This window comes from Neopsephotus bourkii, unplaced genomic scaffold (genome assembly GCF_033783945.1).
Source record: "Neopsephotus bourkii isolate Nb327-2 ecotype Australia unplaced genomic scaffold, CSIRO-AGI_Nbou_v1 NB_1600, whole genome shotgun sequence".
NCBI classification, from domain to species: Eukaryota; Metazoa; Chordata; class Aves; order Psittaciformes; family Psittacidae; genus Neopsephotus; species Neopsephotus bourkii.
Window position 1 is genome coordinate 5,831,644 of NW_026902076.1, and position 23,128 is coordinate 5,854,771.

The window sequence follows — 23,128 nt, forward strand, 5'->3', positions numbered from 1 at the left end:
CTACCAGTAATATATGACACAATAAACCTGCTGCCACTTTGAGGAAGTACAGAATAGTCAGAGCTCCTAGTGAAACAGGTATGTGTGGCATCTCAAGTGCGGCCTGGGCATCTCTGTCAGCACTGGGTAAGGTAAAATCATTAAAAAAAATGATTTCACTGCAAGCAGAGATGGGGACCAAAATTTAGGAGTCTTGCATAAAAAAGGATCTTCTAACCTGTGTATTTAGCCTTTTGATTTTTAACTATTCCAGTCACCACTACTGGCTTTTCCTTGATGAACAAAAAGAAAATAATCTTGCTTTTGAATGTAATTGCCATCAGTTAATCTACAAAACCCAAGTGGCTGTGAATGAGAACACTATACGATTACTTTGCAGGAATTTGGGAGCTCTTTAGTGGTACTCACCATCCTCAGTAAATACACCTGGACAAAGGATACTAAAAAAAATCTTATGGCAGAGATCCAACTAACTTCAACAGGAGATCTGTTTTTCCCACATAGTACTATGAAAATATATAAGTATAAATCAGCCAAAGATGCAGAATGCGTATAGTTAAGTCTTACATCTTTAACCATAGTGATTATAGCCATAATTTGTAAACCTCTGCCCAGGTTTGATTTACTCACATTATTTTTTTAATGCAAACAGTGATTCTAATGTGACAAAAATTACATCAAAGCAGAAAGGAGATGCTGGAAAAACAAGAATGATGAAGAGATGCTGAGGATGGGGTTCAGTTACCTGTAAATAAGCTTCTAATACCGTCTTACACCACCTAGGGACTATCTAGGGATCATCTCTTTGTTGCCAGCTGCCACTCCAGAATGGCACTACTCTTCTGCAAGTCCTGTGGCCATATCTGCCAGCCCAGAGTGGCTATCTCGGATATCCTAGGGCAACGAAAATAGTAATGATTGCTTGTATTTAGGTAATGAATTTCACCATAACAATTTCTGTTCAGTGATATGTGAGCTCTGTCCACAAAGGATATGCTGAGGAGGGAAGAATGGAGACACCTGAGTTGAACCAGCTTTTGTCCTGAAACAATAGAGCCAAACTGAAGTGGCATATCCTTGTATGGTCCTGCCATGTTAAATGAGCTTACTGGCTGGGTCTTTGTCAGCTCAAGAATCTCTGCGCAATGTTACACTACATATTGTAGAAACTGCAGAGTTTAGGAAAAGAGGAGAATGTTGGCTTTCTCTTTGCATTTTAGCTATATGAAGAGGGAACAGTCCTCAGGTAGAGGTGGCTGGGAACACCAAAAAAGAAATCAACATATAATTGTAGCTAGGAAATCTGTCCCAGTAAAATGAACACTAATCAGCTGTCTTTGCTTTTAGTCTATTTTGCTTTTCTTTAAATTTCACTTTCCTCCAGTTTTTGCTACTACTAACAGAACAGAGCATGATTTCCCTTTTCTACTTTCATAGGCACTTAGGATCTTGTATTTTTGAAAGATGCTGTCCATCAGAGATTGCAGTCTGTCTTGTACCGTTCTCAGGTATGTTTGAATCTTCTTTTATCCTTCAAAGGCTGGCTGGAAGAAGTGTCAGGTCATTATTTCAGGCTGTAGCTTAATACTTGGGCTTAACAGCATATGATCTGTCTCCAGCCTTCATCAAAGACCTTCATTCTCTGAAGGTCAAGGTATTAGAATGTTATTTTTAAATATACTCCCAGCAGTGAAGAGTTAAAAATAGGCTTCTACGAAAAGGTACAGTAATTGGTTAAACCTGTTAGCCATCACATGAAGATGATAACTCCTCCCAGGAAAAGACATAGCAAAAGCAGCTTTGACATGGATTTATACTTAGAGGACCAGCTGCAGGCTTACTGGGAAGGAGTTCACAATGTAGGCTCTTGGATTATCAGCAGAAAAAACAGCTTGATTCTGGAAGGGAAGGGAAGGAGATACAAGAAAAAATTTCCTTGTCATGATCTGCAAGTGAATTCCACGGATCCTCTACTTTGGAATAACCACCAGTAGACAGTTTAAAAAGATGGAGCTGGGAAAGGCAAAGCTGCTGAGAACCGGCCTCAATGCTTTGTATCAAGCCATCCACCCTGTGCATGGAATCGCCTGGACAGATGGGAAGCAAGTGATACTGACTGCTTTATACTATCACAAAGGAGAGCTAAAGTTTGGAGACTCAAGCGTTGTTGGTCAATTTGAACATGTTCATGGGCTTTACTGGGGCCCATGTTGCTCTACAGACACCCCAGCTCTGCTTGCTGTTCAGCATAAAAAGCATGTTAGTGTCTGGCAGCTGGGCTACAGCACTGCAGAGAAGAACAAACCCTTGATTTCCCAGACTTGTGAAATCAGTGAGCCGTTTCCACTGCTTTCTCAGGGCTGTGTCTGGCATCCAAAGAAGGAGGTCTTGGCTGTGCTTACGAAAAGAGATGCTTCAGTCCTGCATGCTGTTCGTACTGATAATACTAGAGTTAAGGCAGATATTAAAAGCAGTGGGCTTATCCACTGTGCTTGCTGGACTAAGGATGGTAATCGTTTAGTAGTTGCTATAGGCAGTGCCCTTCATTCCTACATATGGGATGATGCTCAGAAAACTCTAAATACCTGCTCCTTTTGCCCTGTCTTTGACGTGGGAGGTTATATCTGTGCTATAGAAGCCACACTGGATTTCCAAATTGCTGTAGCTACTGAGCTTCCTTTAGACAATATCTATGGGTTGAATGCAGGCATTGCATTTGATGTGCCACCTGGTACAGAAACTGGTTCTTTAATCTCTCAGTCTGCTCTCGTGCTTGGTGATGAGGAATATTCCATGGACCTGCGAAGAAAGTCCACAGATTCAGATCGATCAGGTGTTGATTCACTTGCTTCTTCTTCATCAGGTCCTGTGGATTTAACCCATATCCTTGCAAACCACCGTCGATCTGATCCCGGTCCTTTCATCACTCTGAAATGCAAAGACTCTGCTATGACAAATGGTCAAGATTCTTCTCACTTGATCTTGGTGACTTTTGAGAGGAAGGTAACCACCACCAGAAAAGTCACCATCCCAGGTATTCTGGTTCCTGATATAATGGCTTTTGACCTGAGAGCTCAGATTGTGGCAGTGGCCTCTAATACTTCTAACATTGTTTTAGTGTATTCAGTAACCTCTTCCTGCATGCCTCATATTCAACAAATCCAGCTGGAAAAAAATGAAAGACCAAAGGGCCTATGTTTTTTGACAGACAAACTCCTATTGATTCTGATTGGCAAGCAGAAGTTCCCTGAGCCTAGTCTCATTCCATCTTCAAGTTCAGACAGGTACGTAATGCGTCTGATGATCAAAGAACTGATGCTGGAAGAAGATTATTCAGCATTACCAGAAACTAAACAGAATATGTTCTATAACTTTGAATCCTCTGTTAATATCCCTGGAAAAAGGAAGTTCTTTGAGAATCTTGCTACAGGAGAGCAACCTCAAAGCAGGGAGATTTTAGTACCAAGAAGTACAGTTATTCAATCTCCTAGTGGCAGGAGAAGACTCATTGAAGAAATAAAGAACCCTATCTATGAGCAGGGCTCTTCATCAACTGTGAGTGACCTGGATGTAAAAAGGCTCCCAAGTGACCCCTCAGTGGCCTTGGAAACATTGGATGCTGAACCTACCAACCGTTCAGTGTCTGTTCTCGGTTTTGGAACACCTACCCAGCTTTCCAGTAGACCAACTTCCCCTAAAGCACAGTTGAATGTGATCCAAGAAGCATCAAGTTCTCCTAAAAACAACAATTTTTCAAGTGAAAGAGGAATGAGTCATATATCTAGAAATTTAGAGAGGCTTTGTGGCAGCTTCAGTGAATTACAACTGAGTCTTTCTGAAATAAAAGACCTTGCTAAAAATGGGAGGAGGATATCTTTAACCTATCCATGCTCACAGGAACCACCTGTCGTTCACATCACTTACCAGGTAACTTTTTTGTCAGCTCAAATAAATTGTGATGGGACACAGTTTTAGAACAATTTTGTATTTATTTATCTTTAAATCAAGAGGGTGCAGTTTAATTTTTAGCAACCCATGATGAGAAATATTACCTGAGTTCGGTATCAAGCTTAATCTGAAATGGTATTATAATGTATCATTGAAACAATAACTCAGGATGATGTGGGTAACTTAAGACTATACTTCACATGGGAGATTTGTGTCTGTTCTTGTTTGATTATGCACAACTGCCTTGGGTGTTTAATTTTGTGTGCACCTATCAAAGACAGAGAATAAAGCCAAACAGTTGCTAATGTACAGAAAGTTTATACATTTGTTCAGTGTAGAGATAAGCCTATGAGTAGGGCAGTACAATAGCCCACCAGAAACATAACAAATTCAAACCTCAGCTCAAATCCAAAGTTTGAAGATAACTAGACTCTCGTGAACACTGAAATACAGTATTGGATCTTCATTTATGGAAAATTTACATGGGTATGACATGAAGTTGGTCTATTTCTACTTTAATTTCTCACCACTAATCTTCACAGAGCTGGACATGCTCAATTTGCAAAGCATATCACCACTCCAGACTTTTGGAGGAAAAATATAATCTGTCAATATGCAATTATCATTTAATTAAATAAACAGGTGAATGTCAAACCGCCATGTTCCTATCCCACCCTTGTTTTGGCAAAATTCCTACTGGCTTCAGTAAGAATTTCAACTAAGGAATGTAGGTTGGGTAATTATTTCTGGTTATTATTCCTAGTATTACTTGTAGTAATACTAACATTATATTGATAATAGTTTTAGTCATGCTGAGGGTGGTGTTATTGTTGCTAAAGCTTTCAGGATGTAGATGTCAATTATAAATGCATTCTTATCTACTGCAACATAAGCAGCACTATGTCAAAGCAATATATTACATTGTGATGATGCTCAAGTATGTACTTCTCAAACAAATTTGACAATTTGACTTCCTTTTACTTTAAAGGAATCCATACAGACATCTAAGCACTCCTCCTTAAACACTCATTAAGGGAATGGCGACTCAATTCATCATATTCACTATGTTTTAGCAAGTGTTTACATGGCTTTTAAGCAGATTCGACTCTCTTAGCTACTCTGAATAAAGGCAAAGCTTTTGGTCTGTTTTAGTCAATAATTTAACTTGAATATATTATACAAATTCTGGTGAAAGAAGCAACATCTATTTTAAATAATCCAAGATTTTATTTGCCAAGAAGCAAGGCCTTCTGCTCTCCAGCATGTTCAAATTAATCCTGATAACATAAATCAACTTACTCATTGCAAGCGGGCCTATCTCTTGGATTTGATTGGATTAACCTTTCTGAAGAGAAGTGTTGTTTTTGACAGGTAGCATTAATCTAAGATCTGAAGTCACGGTGCACATTTGCTTGCACAAGCAGTAAGAGTTTATTATCCTGATTTTTTCCCTTTGAAGAAAAAAAAAATAATTAGTGCTTCCAAAATACTGCTAGACTAACTGCATTTAGAAACTAAGACTCTTATGTATCTGAACAGGTTAGTTTCACATTGAGCCAGCAGGAAACACTGCTACTACCACATTATAGTGACTCAGAAAGAGCCACTTAATGCCTTTCCGACGCACACAGCTTTTCTCTGTATGTCTCAACTAATGCCTTGCATAGCTTAGACCCTCTTCTGAAATCTTAACAGGATCACAGCATGATGCCAGAAAATAGTGAAAAATAGACTGATGGCAAAAAGGCCTCCAGACAGACAGGGGAATATTTGCTTCATAGGCAGCTAATAATTTTCTCAGAAAATAGTTGTTTTGATTAGTTTGGATTCAGACATCTGAACCTTGTTTCTCCTTCAGGACTTGATTAGTGCTTTGTGAGCTCAGAGACCAGCTGAGCTGTGGGTTCCAGCCAGGTTCTGTGTTCACAGTGCAAAAAGTCAGGAAATAGCTTTATTGCCTTAGGATAGAAATATCAGCCTGTGGAAAACATTCTAAGCTTTAGGAACACTGCAGTCCAGTCAATAATATGGCCATTATCTTTCAGGTTTTTGTGCCAAGTGCATGTCTTCCTAAGTGTTTATATAATCCCCAGGACAGCAGAGGCTCAATCTTGACTGAGAAATCTATTGTACTATAAAATATAATGATCACTACTGCATAACCATATTTATGCATTAAAAACATAAAAGGGAAGTTTAAAACATAATAGATAAAAATGTAGTAATAATTAACAGGCAATTATGAGCACTGTTGTGTGGAAGAATCATTGATGAGTTTATGTATGTTTTCAGTTCTCCTTAGAAAACCCTAATACAAAGCAGAAAGTATTACTTACGAATTCATAATGTCTGCTCACTAAATAGTCCTCAAAATCTTTGTTTATTATGTACTGCTAGCATACCTATAACTCCTCTGAAGTCACGTCCATGCAGCACAACCAGAATTTGGAGCCCATAGCTATAAAAGAAAAACATGGTCACTCACACTTTGGAAATGTCACTGCACTATCACTTGTGTATAGCATTCAACCACAAGAGGTGACTTGATCATTCAACCCTGAAAAGCAAATATTATTGCTTTTTCATCACATACACACCTGTGATTCAGGATAGTGTGGGAGGGCAGACAGACAAATACAGTAAGAGGATATTATTTAGAAAAAAAACCCAAGCCCCAAAACAAAGAAGAGATGAGGATCTGCCACAGATTTGTTTCTGTTTCATTTTGCAGAAGGATACTTTTATCATCCTTTTCCCCCAGAAAAGAAACAGCTGCAGAATATTTAAACTAGTCTCATTCAAAAGCTAATTACAGTGAAAATAAAGCCAATCTGGATTTGAAATTAATGGCATTTAGGCAAACTCTCCAGGAGGAGTAAGATTAATCTTAATCTGAAGAATATCTTAAAACTCCTACATTTTGCTCACAAGCAGTATTATGTCAAAAGTCATATGTCACTGAGAGCATATATTGCATAATTAAACAGGAAATAACTATCTTTTTAGCAATTAGTCACAACTATTTCCTTTTCTTAGCACTCACCAATAATTGTATACAAGTCAATTTATACTTTTATAGCATCTTCATACAATTCACTATGGGAAACTTTATTGCCAAGGTCAGCTATAAAAGAAACATTTTTTCTACACAGAGCTGTGAGAAAAATAGAAAGGATCCAAACATATGCCAATAAAGTTCTTCTGACAGAAATACATGAAATAAAGTAGGGGGAAATAAGGATGGCACAGTAAGCGAGCAAAGACCAGGCTGCAATGATCCACTGTAATAAGACCATGAACCCGTCTGAAATCTAAGGGGCAATTTTGACTTGGGTTGAGCAACAGAAAGTAACTCATGAAAATGATGCAAGAGAAAGGCAATTTTACTGCTCCCTGGAGTAAGAAACTGGTCAGCCATCCTAAAGTTAGAAGGAAGAGATTTAAGATGACTGTAAAAGAAAGACCTGGAGTAGTCAAGAGAAGGTGTGATTAATGCAGAGGTAACATTTTGCGCAAAGGTTGAGGAATTTGTTAAAAACAAATTCTGATAACAATGTCCTGAGACTGATCAATAGCAGACAAGCAGGCTTTGTACACGAGACACAGTAACTTTTATTAAAGCAGAGTATTTCTTTGCTGGATATACAGATGCACAAGAAAAGGAATATCATAAAGCCATATCACAAAATGGCTTGGGTTGGAAGGGACCTGCAAGGCCATTGAGTTTCAACCCCCCTTCCCTGGGCAGGGACACATCCCATTAGACCAGGTGTCTCAAAGCACCGTCCAACCTGGCATTGAACACTGCCACAGATGGGGCAGCCACAACTTCTCTGAGCAACCTGTGCCAGTGCCTCACCACCCTCACACTAAAGAACTTATTCCTAATATCTAACCTAAATTTACAGTCTTTTAGGTTAAAGCAATTCCCCTTGTCCTGTCACTCCATGTCCTTATAAAAAGTCCCCCTTCAGATTTCTCATCATGCTCCTTAGGCACTGGAAGCTGTTCTAAGGTCTCCCTGGAGCCTTCTCTTCTCCAGGCTGAACAAGCCCAGCTCTCTCAGCCTGTCTCCGTAGCAGAGGTGCTCCAGCCCTCTGAGCATCTTTGTGGCCTCCTCTGGACTTGCTCCAACACATCCGCTTCCTTCTTATGCTGGGGCCCCAGAGCTGGATGCAGTACTGCAGGTGGGGTCTCATCAGAGCAAAGTAGAGGGGGAGAATCACCTCCCTTGACCTGCTGGTCACACTTCTTGCAATGCAGCCCAGCATACAGTTGGCTTTCTGGGCTGCAAGAGGACATTGCATATGTAATGTCAAAAATTAATCCAAGTGTTCACACTATACAATGAAAGTAAATACCCGAGTTTAAAAAAACAAAAACAAATCCACACTGAAAACAATCATCATGAAAGCACAAGCATAAGGATAAGGGGTATGTCTTAAACGACAATCAACCTGAACCAGTAGTTGCAGAACTATCAACAGGGAGCCAAGCGTAGAGAAATCCCAGCAAATCACCTGAAATGCCAACGTGCATAAATGCAAACAGCACTGGGATTTAAGCACCCATGAGCACATCAGATCTCTTCCAATGTAAATGTTTTACAGGCTTATGCTTCTCTGACATCTTAATTAGGTTTGCAATTGGAATGTCCCACATAAGGACAAGCTTAGATACTAAAAACTCTACCAAAATAACATCAGGATCCAGCAAGAAATCAATCAGAAATCACAGCAGCAGTGGAAATCATGACAGGAAATGCGGAGCACTGTAGGCTGCCAAACCTAATCAATACTACCCATGGCAATGCTGCACAAGGCATAATGAAACACAGTACTTTGAATGTCAAAAATCATGGTTCTCATTCCTCCTCAATTAGCCATCTAACATTCTTTCCATTGTCCCCTGGACCAGAACCCCATGTCTGTTTATTTCACTAGATCTTTTTCATCCTCCACAATGTATGTGAGGGCAAGGCAAAAGCAAGCTAATGAGTACTAAGGTATCAAAACTGACATCCCACTGAAGCACAACACAAAGAACTGAAATCAAGGGTTTAAGAAAATGAAAACAGAGTTCTGGCACTACAGCACCATTCATCTTACATTGCAGAGCTACGAGTGACTAACTGGATACCTTTCCTTTATAGAAGAACAGATTATTGACACAAAGGACATCAAGAATATTTGGAATACCTGTAATACAGTACACTACTAGAAATCATGCCACAGGGGAAATTATTTTTTCAACAACAGAGACTAGGGATTAACAGAAGATATATAAGATAGTTAAGGAATTAGCTGGAAGGAAGATAGTAAATGATTAAAATAATATAAAAGAAAATGGAAGAAATTTACTAGTGGATTTCCTCATGATGGATCTTCAGGCTAATCTAAAAGTTTCATTAATGATTTGATGAGATATGCCAACAAAATCTGTGTGTGGCATAAAGTCAGTAGTATTTTCAATAGAGGATCAGTATATCACACCTGTAATCTGATGACCTTAGCATCTAGAATTAAAAAAACAATGGACTGAAATGAACTAATGTGAAGTGTATAGTGATATATTCCAGGATTAATAGAAGGGATTTCTCCTATAAACTGGATATTTGTTAGCTGGAAACAACCACGAATGACAAAAGATTGCATGTGTTAAGTGACTACAAGATGACTGTGAATAAAAAATGTGATGTGCTTATGAAAGGAACAAAGCAGTCTGTGGGTACACTGGCAAGGTACACCCAGTAAGTAATGCAATACTGGGCAACACAGCTGTGAGGCCTCACCTAGAAAATGTTTTACATTCCTACATCCACGTGCATGGCACATTCAAACTGCAAAATCCATTACTTACCCAGCATTAGTAAAACCAATTGTGATTAGTAGCATATTCATATTTACCTCACTGTTTCATCAGTCATTGAATTCAAATTCATGAAGATGATTTTAGCATTCAGACAGGTGTAGGCAGTACATGAGGAAACACAAGAGAAATAGTGAAAAAGGTCAAGAGGCAGAACTAGCTGACAGTGGGGCTCAAAAAAGTGACAAAAGACATGTTTATTTATCATGCGGTCTTCTGGTGTACAACATCTAATCCCGGAACCCTTTTTGCCTTAGGAAATTATCTTCTTCTCCAATATATCTTCATTCCAAACATGAGTTTTGAAAGACAATTTGGCAATGCTGCAGTGGTGTGGCTGCTGCCCAGAAGACCCAGATTTATAGACATAAATTCCGATCTGTCATCATCAAGGGGCAGGCTGACATGGATGAAGGAAAAACAATTATTGAATTGATGGTTTCTTTCTGTTGGATTTTGTTGAGGGAGAGTTGTACTTGGCATACTGCAGCAAGCTGACTAAAGAAACTTAATCTGAAATATCCTCTCACATGAGTGGAAATCTGTTTGCTATTTCTGTGATTAAAATGCTCTTAGTCTACCAATAAATTTTGGTTTAGGATAAAACAACTAACATTAAGGGATTTTAATGTGAGAATTCCAAGTCCTCTGGCTCCTATCGGAGATAGACAGCAACAGAGCAAAACCATAACATATTTTGGGAAGAGGTGGGTAAAAAGTAGATTTGATTAGAAAATTGTCTTTGGTTTAAGGCATGAAAATAGGAAGTACTAAGGTGAGATTTTATTTGATTTTATAACTGTCACAAATTACTTCCATGACCTTGCATAAATCTCTTAATCTTCCTGTGTAATGGTTTGATCATCTGTAAAAAGGGAATACTAACAGTTACCTGCTTCTCAAAAACAGACAAGAGTTAAAATCAGTTAACCCATGTTATGATGTTTGTGAACATATTCCTCAAAGAGAAGGCATGTTATCATCATTTAAACTAAACATTAAAGGCATGTTAACATCACTTAAACAGACAAAACAGAGGATTAAAACAGAGAAAGATTCTTGACTTGACAGAATTTGCCAGCAGACAAAAAGAAATGTAAAGATGATTACATTTATCATTATAAACAGAAGCATATGACAAAGACAGAGAATAGCTAATATGAATGCTCATGAGTGATGAAAGAAACAACTCCAAAACTTAATATACCATTTAGTTCTGCATATACAAAACTATCTTCCACCTCCAATGGCTATTCCAATAACTTGCAAGGCTAACTAGAACAAAGTCAACCTTAGTATAGATTTCCATTTAAGAGATTTCAAGTCAACAGAGGCAGATATATATTGTCTTCTTGTTAATTTTGAGTTAAAGCATATCTATGTGAAAAAATGAACCACTCAGGTCAAGACAATCATTTACAGCCCACCTTTTACTGTAATTATTAACTGAAGTACAAGTTTGAATAAACTCTGCTATTTCAACCTGATTTCAGGGAAATGTAGTGGTTGTTACTGCTGAACATTTAGTTTTGAGCCCATTGAGTCTTAAGTGCATTTAGGTTCAATAGAATATACTACTATATAATTTGAAGAGACCTAAAAATGACAAAGAAATTCTGTTATATAGTTACAGCTGTAATAAAAAGTTACTATAGGTTTATGACAATAAAAAAAATACACTTCTTTGATGAATTCCTTATTAATTACACAGCAACTAATTTCTGGCTGTTTTGAATGGGGAAAGGGATGAGAAGACCTTTGAAAGCTGGGAAGCTTACACTTTTAACAGAAATACATCCATACAGTTCTGACATCTGCAGTCAGTCCTAATACATAAATAAATAACCATCCATAGTCTAGCTGCATGGCCAATTTATGAGAGAGGAGGGAAAAAAATACTTTTTCATGAGGTTGGCAGACATTCGCATTTACAGGATGCAGAGTGGCTGTGTGACAGCATAAGTATTGTGTACAGAAAAAGGAAAGTGATTGATTTAGAAAGGTTGTTACACATTACATGGCAGAAAAAAGACACACTTACTGAGCGAGTGAATTAGTCAAAAGACAGCACAACTATAAAAAAGATGAGCATTAAAAAAGACATTTATTTAGTCAAAGGTTAGATTATTCTGCACAGAAATAGATGATGTGAATTTATTTAGCATTTTGTATAGCAAGAAAGGGCATGAAATAGACACTGAAAAGGCAGGACTAAAACAGGAGTTAGAATAGATGACATCTTTTCAATCCATTCTAAAATGTTAACTTGAATCCCTTCTGAATGTGCAAAACAGAAAGGTCTAGGAGATGGGATAAGTAAAACTGTTAATTCAAAGAACAAATAAAATCTGTTAAATCTGGGGTTATTGCAAACAGAAGGGTTGCCAAAGGAATAAAAACCAAACCAGAACACATGGGAACTACACAGGTGGTAATTATGGAGAGGAAAGAACAAAATGAAATTCAGAGGACAAAGTATAACAAGATTATCCAGAAGAAAATGCCCAATTCACATATATTTTTTAATAGCATTGAGTCTCTGGAAAATTTTAATGCTAAAACAACTCTCAAATGATAGCCAATAGGAAAATCTCAATGCAAATATATATCTACTCCATAACCACATTAGCTCAGCCATTTTGTGGTCCTTGCACTCTGCAGTAATCAGAATGATGGAACACAAAGGTGTTGATTCTCAAGGCCAGCTAAACGTCAATGAAGCACCTTTGTCTGTGTGTGTTCTTTTAGTGAATGGCAGAGCAAATTCCAGGGTTGTAAATCCATACATTCCCCCTCTCAGGGAGGGGAAAGTCACAGGATTCCCAAGCTGCTTTGTTACGACAGCTTTTCAGAGAGGCTGTCGCTACGCCCAGTCTCTCTGCAATTCTCTCTGTGCCAGAACTGAGGGGTGAAATAGCTGATCAGCAACTATCAAACCCACCCACATGTACAACTGAAACTGAGCAGATTACTCATTTGCTCTGGTAGCATCTTGGACAGCTTCATTCCAGGCATTATGTATTTCCTTCCACTGAATTGACATTTCAGGCAGAAAGGCCCAATGGCCACATACATACATGAACCGATCCATTACATATACAGGGCTGATATAATTTTGAGCTGCATAAGTGCAGAAAGCAAAGAGTCATATTCCTCTTCACCTGGGACTAAGAGTTTCTGCTTAGAATTTCACTGCAGGATGGTGTCATCTATAAATTGTAGCAAACGTAGACAAGGATAAAAGCAAATTGCTAAAGAACCAAAAGGAGTAAAGGCATAGGAGTGGTTAAAACAACTCGGGCACAATGTCTAAGCCTTTAACAAGATCTTTTCTTTTACATCCATGCATTTGAAGAAAAGTTTTTCAAATGGAGCAGTTTCTGAAGAAACAAAAGATGTTCTCCTCTGTGATGGCAAGATCCCTTTGAATTTAGTCCAGCAGCTGTTTGATCTGCCTGTTATTGAAATGAAGCACGGTATGTTCTTTTTATTTCTGGTATCTGCTTTCACCTGGGATTTGTAATGTAAAAGGCATTTGTGGTAGAATAATAACCCCATGCTGTAATAAACTGAGATAGCTAACTTTTTTTTTGATAAGTGTGTGTTTTCCTTTGTCTGAAATATGGCAGAGTGTCTTGAAATCACTTAAATGCTAAGTAACTGCGGAAGTACCCATTACCAGAATAATATGTTAGATTAGAGGAAAGCTGAGAAATAGTCAGTATGCTGTGTTACCTAGAAATAGAAATGCTTCCTTGACACCTTTTGGCATTTTGCTTTGCCCATTTTTACAAGTATGTCCCAGACTTGACAACAGAATTACCTTGTCACTGTATTCTCACCTATGCTGCTTTCTCAGCAACACACATGCTGTTATTTTTTAGCCATTTCTGTACAATGCTTCAGGTGGTTTTCCTCATCAAGGTCTAAGTATATTATGATCTTACAGTACATGGTAGTTGGCTATAATTATGACCTCCTTGCAAGGTTTCCACACTGACAGATCCATAAATTACCCTGTTTTATCCCTTGCCTTAGCCCCTGACAGGCTGAGACATACTGGCTTAACCAGTATACTCTGTCTTATGAGAAATGAATTGAGCAGTTGGAGAAAGCAACCAAGCACAAATACAGGCTGGGTGAAGACTGGAGTGAAAGCAGCCCTGAGGAGAAGGACCTGGGGGTGTTGGTGGACAAGAGGTGCAACATGAGCTGGCAATGGGCGCTTGCAGCCCAGAAAGCCAACCGTATGCTGGGATGCACCAGCAGTGTGATCGGCAGGTCCAAGGAGGTGATTCTCCCCCTCTACTCTGCTCTGGTGAGACCCCACCTGCAGTACTGCATCCCGCTCTGGGGACCCCAATGTGTGAAGGGCTTGGACCTGTTTGAGCAAGGCCAGAGGAGGCCACAAAGATGCTCAGAGGGCTGGAGCACCTCTGCTATGGACACAGGCTGGGAGAAGGCTCCAGGGAGACCTTAGAGCAGCTTCCAGTGCCTAAAGGGGCTGACAAAAAATACAAAGAGGAACTTTACACAAGGGCCTGTAGTGACAAGACAAGGGGGAATGGCTTTAGCCTGACAGAGGCAAGATTTAGAATAGGTATTAGGAAGTTTTTCCCTGTGAGGATGATGAGGCTAAGCAGTGGCTGCCCCATCCCTGTCAGTGTTCAAGGGCAGGCTGGACATGGCTTGGAGCAACCTGATCTAGTGTGAGGGGTCCTTGCCCATGGCAAGGGGGGGTGGAACTGGATAATCTTGCAGGTCCCTTCCAACCCAAGCCATTCTGTGATTCAATGCCTCTACAAAGAAAAAAAAAAAAGAAAAAAAAAAAAAGTAATATTCTAAGCTGTAGTTTTCTAACTAATAACGGTTACATATCAGACTTTGAAATAACAGGCTTACTGGTGAAAAAGAAACCAGGCCTGGGATATTACTGGTGTTGGCACGTACAACAGTTGGAAGAAAGAGATGCAAAATACGCACTATTCTGCCATTCAGATTCTGCTTATCTCGTTGTTGATGCAACCACAAGGTTGAAGCAATGGGGCTACAACTACAGTACAGATCAGGGGAGCTGCCTTTATTTAAGACATGTTTAGCCATTTCGGTTTTACCCGGGCTTACAGCAGTTTCAGAGAATTGTTCCAGAAGATAAGGATAAGCAGAGTTTGTATTTTTGTCAGCATTCTCTCTCACCTGTACCATGCAGTGGGGGCATATACAAAAAACTCTGCTTGCTCTTGAGGCCTGAGACATTTCCCAGCAGGCTCCTGCAATAACACAGTGCAGCTTTGCAGGGCAAGGATACCATTTTTGGCCTGTACTTCCAGCTCTTGATTTTGGAAACAAATGCCCATAATGAAAAAAAAGAGGCTTAGATTTTGGTATGAAGATAATAAATAATGAGCCTGAGAAAAACTATATTCAGCTCTACGGAACAGTTGAATATGTAATACTTAATTAGCACAGCATCACTTCTCAATTTCATGCAATAGACTTGAGAAATACCAAAAAGACAGTGTCTCAGAATCATCATAAATTGCCTCTCTTTATGTTCAATGGGGTGCTTGGCTTTTCTGAAATTGAATCTGTTTGTTGACAGCAAAAGGAACAACTGAAACAAGAATCTTTCTACAACTCACCAAAATCTTGCAAAATTACCAGGTTTGGGGCAGAAGCAGTTTATGTAGCTCTTATTCAGTTCTGACCAGTAAAGGTTTATGTTTCTGAATTTTTCTTTGCCACAAGGCATGAATATTAAAAGTGAAGTTTAAAAATATCATTCCCATCCTTTAATACTATATAATTAAAAGGCATGTAATGAAAAGTGTGCTTGTATTACAGTGACAGCCTGGCATTTTTTACTTTGAATAAACACTTAAACTTGAACATACCGGGGGAAGAATGTTCACAGCTGTAGGCCAAATTAATATCTACAGCAAGGCTATGAAGATCGTCAGAGTTATACAAGCAACGAACTTGGCCTCACTGTTTGCACTCTAAGCCCAGGACTGTAATGCCATTACCTGTACTAAATGCAGGCTGACCCTGCTGCCCTGCTATTAGCACACAGAAGTCTCCCTTTTCAGCGGGGTGTCATCATAATAATTGTCCACAGCAAAAGGGTATTACATTCCATAAAGGGTTTTTCCACCATTTAAATATTTTGTGGGATATCCTCCAAAGCAAGTCTTATCAACGACACAGAGAACTTAAAATATTTCAACAGATGAAATGAAAAAGTCCCAAGAGTTTGGCAAAAATGTTTTATCCATTTGACCAACAATGCAACCATCAGTTTGCACAGCAGGATTTCTACTTTTAGGCCCGTAGCTTACAGAATCTGAAGTCTGTCCAGATTTAGAAAGGAAGAATTAAGAGTAGAAGATTAAAGACTCGTGGTTTGGAATGACAATCTTCTTATGATGTAACAGGTGACAAGACAACACGCAATAGAGTAGCAGCCTGGAAAAGTGCTTAGTTAATAGTATAAGGAGGGGAGATTTGCCTTGTGCAGGAACATGCTTTGTCATGACTGACAAAAATTAAGCGCAGTTCCCCTGGATTTTCTACAGTTCTTTTTTTTTTCACACTCCTTTTCAAAACACAGCTTTATCTCCCAAAATAAAAAAATTCAATAACAGAACATATCAGGGTTTTCTCTACCTCATATTCCAGTTAATGCCTCTGCTCCGTAAGGACAGGATCATATGCTGTAAGAAAAAAGCATCATACAAAGGCTCCCACAATGCTTTTCAGTTGCCACAGATTTTTTTCTTTTACATAAAATGTCAAACTGAAAACAAAGCCAAATAGAGAATTCACTATTTTATATAAGAACTGCAATATCCAGTCCAAAAAGAAACAGATGGATCACTAGAAAAAAATATATGGTATGTATAGCTTCATTTTCAAGCTGACTTGCAAAGGAAAGTAAAAAAGCAAGGGCAGGAAAGGTTTATTTTCTGCTTCCAAGCAATACATAAAGTGAACTTTAATGATTTTGACGTCTTTGGTTTCTAATCTTGTCTCTTTTTAACTTGAGGAAAGAAAAAGATAGAAAACGTCATTCAGACTTTGTTCATTCTCTTTATGAGAAGTTTTGATAAATAATGAAAGAAATTTTATTATATCAGCTTTTGTAAACAGTCTTTTGTAAATCATGACATCTTTTGTAAATCTTCAAGGTGTAACTTCCTTCCATTTGCCATATGAATTTGAAAACATACTGAACAATCTTGGCTTGACAGTAAAGGAGATGGAAACCCCTACTTTCTTCTAGAACAAATACAGCACAATGATTTCTTTGCCAACTTTTCCAGTTTTTATGATCTCCTCATCATTGGGGTAGAGCAGATGAGCAAAAAGGATAAGGAGAAGTAGACATCAGTAGAAAAAAAGTCAGCATAGAAAGGCTGGCTGAGTTTTCAGAAAACGGAGATACTTACTGTTCATCAGAACAAACAAGGATGCACCTTGTTTTTCAACTTAATTTAAATAAGGGACAAAATGCCTCAAACCTTTCAAGACCTTTCATCTAGCCTCTCTTTGCATTTACATGAAGGTGTGTTCAGCATGGATTGTCAGACCTTAATGTCATTAGCGTAATAAGGCTTTAGTGCACAAAAAGACAGGCTGCCCTGCTCGCATGCTGGCTGGCTTTTTAAAACGTGCTTGCACATTTTATGTAACCAGAGCAGTGCACTCATGTTCTTTTTTTGCTTATTTTTTGTAGGCTCTTCTTGGATTGTGCTCACTGCAGACAAGGATGGCTTTGTGCCATTAATATTCGAAGCAGCACAAGAGATAATCATAAGGGATGGAACTGACAGTTCAGAAGTCTGCGGAGGTCACTCCTACAAAAAAAGCATTTCAAGTCGACCACCAAGCAGAGTGACATAATTTCTGAACAAAGACAGCTAATGACCTTCTCATCTAATACGATACAGAGACATTCCACAGTGTCAGAAACTGAGCGACTAGGAAGCTGTCTTCAATACTGTCAATATATTTTACCTGTAAAATCCATGGCATGGTTACACTATAGCTAAATCCTAGGGTTGGCTGGACCTTCATGATTTCTTCTGAAGGATGAGACCTAGAGTGAAGTTTACCACAGCTGTGGTCACTAATGGCTTCCAGTAGACTGAAGCAAAGAGACCAGCCTCTACTTTAGTTGTGATCAGGATGTTCTTGGAGAAACAATATTATGCTAAAAATCATGCAGGAACAACAAATCTAGCTAATACAGGTGCATGGTCCACACAAAAGCTGAAGAAAATAAAACTAAAGAGTATTTCTATTCATTAAGGAAAACTGGGAAAGGAGAAAAAAAAGAAGAAAACTGCTTCAGGCTCTCTTCTCTGTTCCAGCTGGATCCCATGGAAACCTGCAACTTTCCAGAGATGCTTCATTTTTATATGAAAATGTTCAATTACTAAAAAGGCTGCATCAGTGTCTCCTGTCAGTGTCTTACACAGTACATAGATTTATATATGCACACAGAAAAGAAAATACCTTACAATGTAAATTAAAGATCAACGACATTGAACATAAATTTCATTTGGGTGAACGCAGGTGTCTACATGGAACTTCTCAGCCAGGCTCCTGGATGATCAGTCAAAAAAAACAAAAGCACTTCTACAGCAGATTACTAATGCCCTAACATAGATTTCTAAAACTGATTGTGGTGAACCATTTCTAGTAAGTAAGTGAATAAGTGCCTATTCCTTGCCACCGACTGCAAAAGCAAGCTAAGGTAACTAGTTTAAACACATTTACATTTAGTCACATTAACCTCATGCTCAGAGACAAGAGGAAATACAGATACAACCAAGAAGCAGGCAGGCAGATTTGTGAAAATGAAACTATCGTGATTATTGTGACAGAAAAATGCATGAGGGAAGAAGTGTGACCAGCAGGTTGAGGGAGATGACTCTCCCCTTCCACTTTGCTCGCGTGAGACCCCACCCACAGTACTGTGTTTAGCCCCAACCTAAGAAAGATGTGGAGCTGTTGGAGCAAGCCCAGAGGAGGTCACAAAGATGCTGTGAGGGCTGGAGCACCTCTGCTATGGAGACAGGCTGAGAGCTGGAGAAGGGAAGGCTCCAGGGAGAGCTCAGAGCACCCTCAGAGGGCCAACAAGAAATCTGGAGAGGGACATCTTACAAGGGCGTGTAGGGACAGGACAAGGGGGAATGGCTTTAAACTGAAAGAGGGGAGATTTAGATTAGATATTAGTAGGAAATTCTTCCCTGTGAGGGTGGGGAGGTGCTGGCACAGGTTGCCCAGAGGAGCTGTGGCTGCCTTATCCCTGGCAGTGTTCAAGGCCAGGTTGGACGGGACTTTAATCAACCTGGTCTAGTGAAAGGCGTCCCTGCTCATGGCACGGGGGGTGGAACCGGATGGTATTGAAGGTTCCTTGCAACTCAAACCATTCCATGATTCTATGATTCTCTGAAGAACTGAATGAACTCCTTAACTTTTCATCCTCTAAATGGAAAGAGATGGATAAAGTGTAATGAGCAGCCATGGGTGTGCAGCCTAGCATTTCGTACTGCTGGACAGGCCCCAACAGAAACCATGGAAAGGCATGCCTGCTTCACCCTATATGTTCAGGGAAACATAAAAGGGATGAGACTTATTTAAGCTACTACTAAGACTTATTTTCCATACTGTGCATTTTGGATCTTGTTAATACTCTCGGACAGTCTTTTATCTCCTGTCTGGGAATCATGGTAAACCTGTCTATAGAGCACAGATACGCTAAAATCCAGTTACAATACTTCACCCAGTATGAAGGCTCAATCAAGAAGGTGGTTTGAAGGCACTGAATGGGTTTGGAGGTTTGGCATTACTGCATTCCAGGGTACAGCCAAAAATCTCATGAGGAACAGTTTCAATTCACTGAATTAAAAAATGTCCTTCTCATGCAAGTGTCCTCCCAGAGACTAAAGAACCATCATTCTATACCACCTATAACCACAGGTATGCAATGTAGCTGGGTATATTTGTACTACCTTGCTCAAAAAGACCTTTCTAAGAAGTCTTAAGGAGTATTCCTGTTTGAAAACCAAAAAAACAAACCAAACCTGACCTTTCAACTATTAAACGCATCTATTACTTTACAGTTATTTTGTTAACTGGATTTCCAAGCTACTTAGCATTAAAACTGGTTTCAAAAAGGTATTTGTATTACCACTGCTTTAAAAAATTTGGGTTAAGTCACACTTTTCTTCACAGAAATCAGCAGAAATCATGGAAACCAAGTAAGTAACACAGAGGTTCACAAACTTAGTACGGTGAGGGAAGGTATTATCAGGTTTCTAAATGACATAGCACATTCTGAAGCAGCAGATGTTTCCAATCTTGCAAATACACTTGAACATCATCCTTGTGTCTCACAACAGTATATGGTATTTACAATGCTTATGCTAAATAAAACCTGATTATAACTAACTATAATGATGGGAGGATATATTTTAGAGGACTACTTAGGCTCAACTAAAGAAAATGCTAAAAGAAATTTTTCTCACAAATATTATCTTATGTGGGTGGTAGTCCCACAGTTTGGTCCACTTGAAACGAGGCTAATGAAACACAAGAAATAATACAGTATATGGAACATTCCTGCACTCTAAACATATGAATTTGAGGAAAAATTGGCTGATAACATACCAACACACCTCTGTTTGTACTGTAGAGTTTCTCTGAGTTCATTATATATATACATTATTCATAAGGACCTCCTTGTTGCTAGAGGAATACTAACATTCCACTTCATGTCATCTTTGTGCCTTTGTGCTGTTGCAACAGACAAAAGGGGAACTTCGAGAAGGTGAAAATCTTAACTAAGCAGAGATTGGCAAACGTCTACACATCAAAGATGCTTCACAACTTGTAATTATCACTAGACATCATTGTCACTCTGTGTTCTGTAAATCTGAATGTTGAGAAGATCAGGAGTGAAAGGAGAGTCTGAATCAGTTTGGCTTGCTTTGGTTTGGCAGAGATAAAAAGAAGCAAATAAACTTTTAGATTACAAAGCAATTAGTTTCAGGGAATAACTGGATGTAAAATTTAAAAACTTAGTTCTGTGATGCTTAATGAATTTGTTATACTTTGAGTAACATTGTTTTCCCCTGCTGTATGATTCCAGGGTTATTGACCCTAAGTAAGAACTATATCTGGCTGAAGGTGCTATCAGCACTCAGCACAATTAGTCTGGTAACAAATGAGGACCCCAGTTCATTTGTTGGACGGTTAAAATTTTTTATGAAGGCTTAGGGAAATTATACCATATACTGTGGCAGGCGGGTTTGAACTAGAATATCTTTAAGGTCCCTTCCAACCCAAAACATTCTGTTACTCTACTATGATTCTACGATTAATTTAAACCATATAATGTTAAAGAATAGCACTGCCCTCCCATTTGAACATACTATTGTGTGCATTTACTTGAAAATAAGTGTTTAAATCATATACACACACTTAAAAATGGACAATGATTAAATGAAGAGATATTTGTTTGCAGGTAAGGATTTAGGAGTGCAGTGCAGTGCACAACTATCTACTGCAGTGTCTACCACAGGGCAGTAAAGTTAAAATTGAAAGCAAAAAAAGCACTGGAAGAAGTGCTGAAGAGATTTATGCAAAGCACAGGATAATTTTTCAGCTTTGGTTTGGATAGAGAACAGATGGAGAATCAGTGAAGAAGAGAGATGTAAGATGACTGTTCTATTAAGCACAAGCTGTACAGAAGATTTTTGCACAAACAGTGATAAAGACGTGGAAAGATAGGAAGAGTTTGACAAAATGAGTAGAGTAGACAGCAGGCTGTAAAAAGGAGAAAAGCATCAAGAAGTGCTTACCACCCTCCAGAGTGCTGTTTTATAGGGCCAAATCAATTAGTTCAAAAATAGGGGAGTTGTTCAGATCACCTAAATTTCCTGAAGGTGCTAGCCCCCTTTTTTGGGGTCCTTCTTCCACCAGTAGAAAGGTCAGGCTCCTCTGGAAGAATAGTGAGACTACTGGTGCTAGGTTCCTGTCCAGAGGCATCCAGTAAGGGAGTCTGTCTTCTGTAATGAGAACAGAGGAAAGGCAGAAAATTAAGAGTTTAAATTAGAAGAAGAATGACTCCACTCAGTGGTGCTCAGAAGACAAAATGATGCATCAGCTCCCCTTAAACATTTTCCCTGTGGGGACTAAACATATCTATAACGTATCTATATTTCCATTTTAATTACCATGCATCTTTATCCAGCACATTATTATGCCTCCTGGTATGTTTTCAAGAGTTGGCGTATCTTTACTTCTAAGTACAATCTGCTTCAAAGTCAAAAACTTACCTTACATTTACCATAACTTTGTTACTAAGCATGCAGCAGTCTGCTTTACTTAAACTTCATGGTTTCTTGTATTGACCCACTTCTTGAGAAAATGCTAACAACAGAAGTTCTAGATGCTAGACAGGCTTTTTCTTTTGTGATATTGAAAAATAATTTGTGAGGACAATAATAAAACAACATAAAAATTAACTGTGACAAAATCAAAGTCAGCTGAAATCCTGCTGGCCTATCTATGATGCTGACTGCACAATGAAATATTGCTTTGATATTCTTCATAATAGCTAAAAAGTGAGAGATTACTGCAGGAAGTATATGAAGGAGGCCCTACGACTAGTTCTTCCCTTTTCTCCTCTATTACTATAGAATACTATTACCTATACTCATGTGAATTTCCTTTAATATCTTTTCAACCACTGAAATAGTATAAGCAGTATGACCAAGCCTAACTTCCTTTCCCCTGATTCTCATTTTTATCTGTTTTCTCAGCTTGGACAATAAATATATTATTAGCCACTTTTTACTTTCAGGTTTTCCTGCCTTAACTCAAAACCACAAGCATTGGACCATTTCCCCATGCCAATATGTAGCTGGAGAGTCCCTCTCTCTTACCTGAGATAGTGCCAATTATTCTTAAGTAACTCCTGACATTTATCTAACTTGTTCTTAAAAACCCCAAAATATAGTACCACATTGCAATTATAAAACTAGCCCTTCAGACCTGGACTCATCTGCCCTAACTTTTAAGCATGTGAAGTCAGGCAAAGTAAATCCCAGGGGTTATGCAATTTCACACATGAAAGTATTGATTTATTTTCCATTGTCCCGTATTTCAGAAATTAACTTATGTATCAGTGACTTACATGCTAATAGTTATTTTATATGTTTATAGATGTTAATTAGTCAATATTATAGCTTCATTTTTCTAACAGACTGAGGCAATTTCACAATCTGTATGTTAAAAGCAA

At 38.7% G+C, this 23,128-nt stretch overlaps 1 protein-coding gene across 1 annotated transcript; it reads left to right on the plus strand.

Moving 5' to 3' along the window:
- Window positions 1-1,999: 1,999 nt before the first annotated feature.
- Window positions 2,000-18,607, plus strand: LOC133222552 (WD repeat and coiled-coil-containing protein-like). The gene is made up of 3 exons (XM_061372356.1): window positions 2,000-3,927; window positions 13,172-13,292; window positions 17,552-18,607. Exons 1-3 carry the CDS (start codon window positions 2,008-2,010, stop codon window positions 17,716-17,718), a joined length of 2,208 nt encoding a protein of 735 aa, XP_061228340.1. The 5' UTR covers window positions 2,000-2,007; the 3' UTR covers window positions 17,719-18,607.
- Window positions 18,608-23,128: the final 4,521 nt, after the last annotated feature.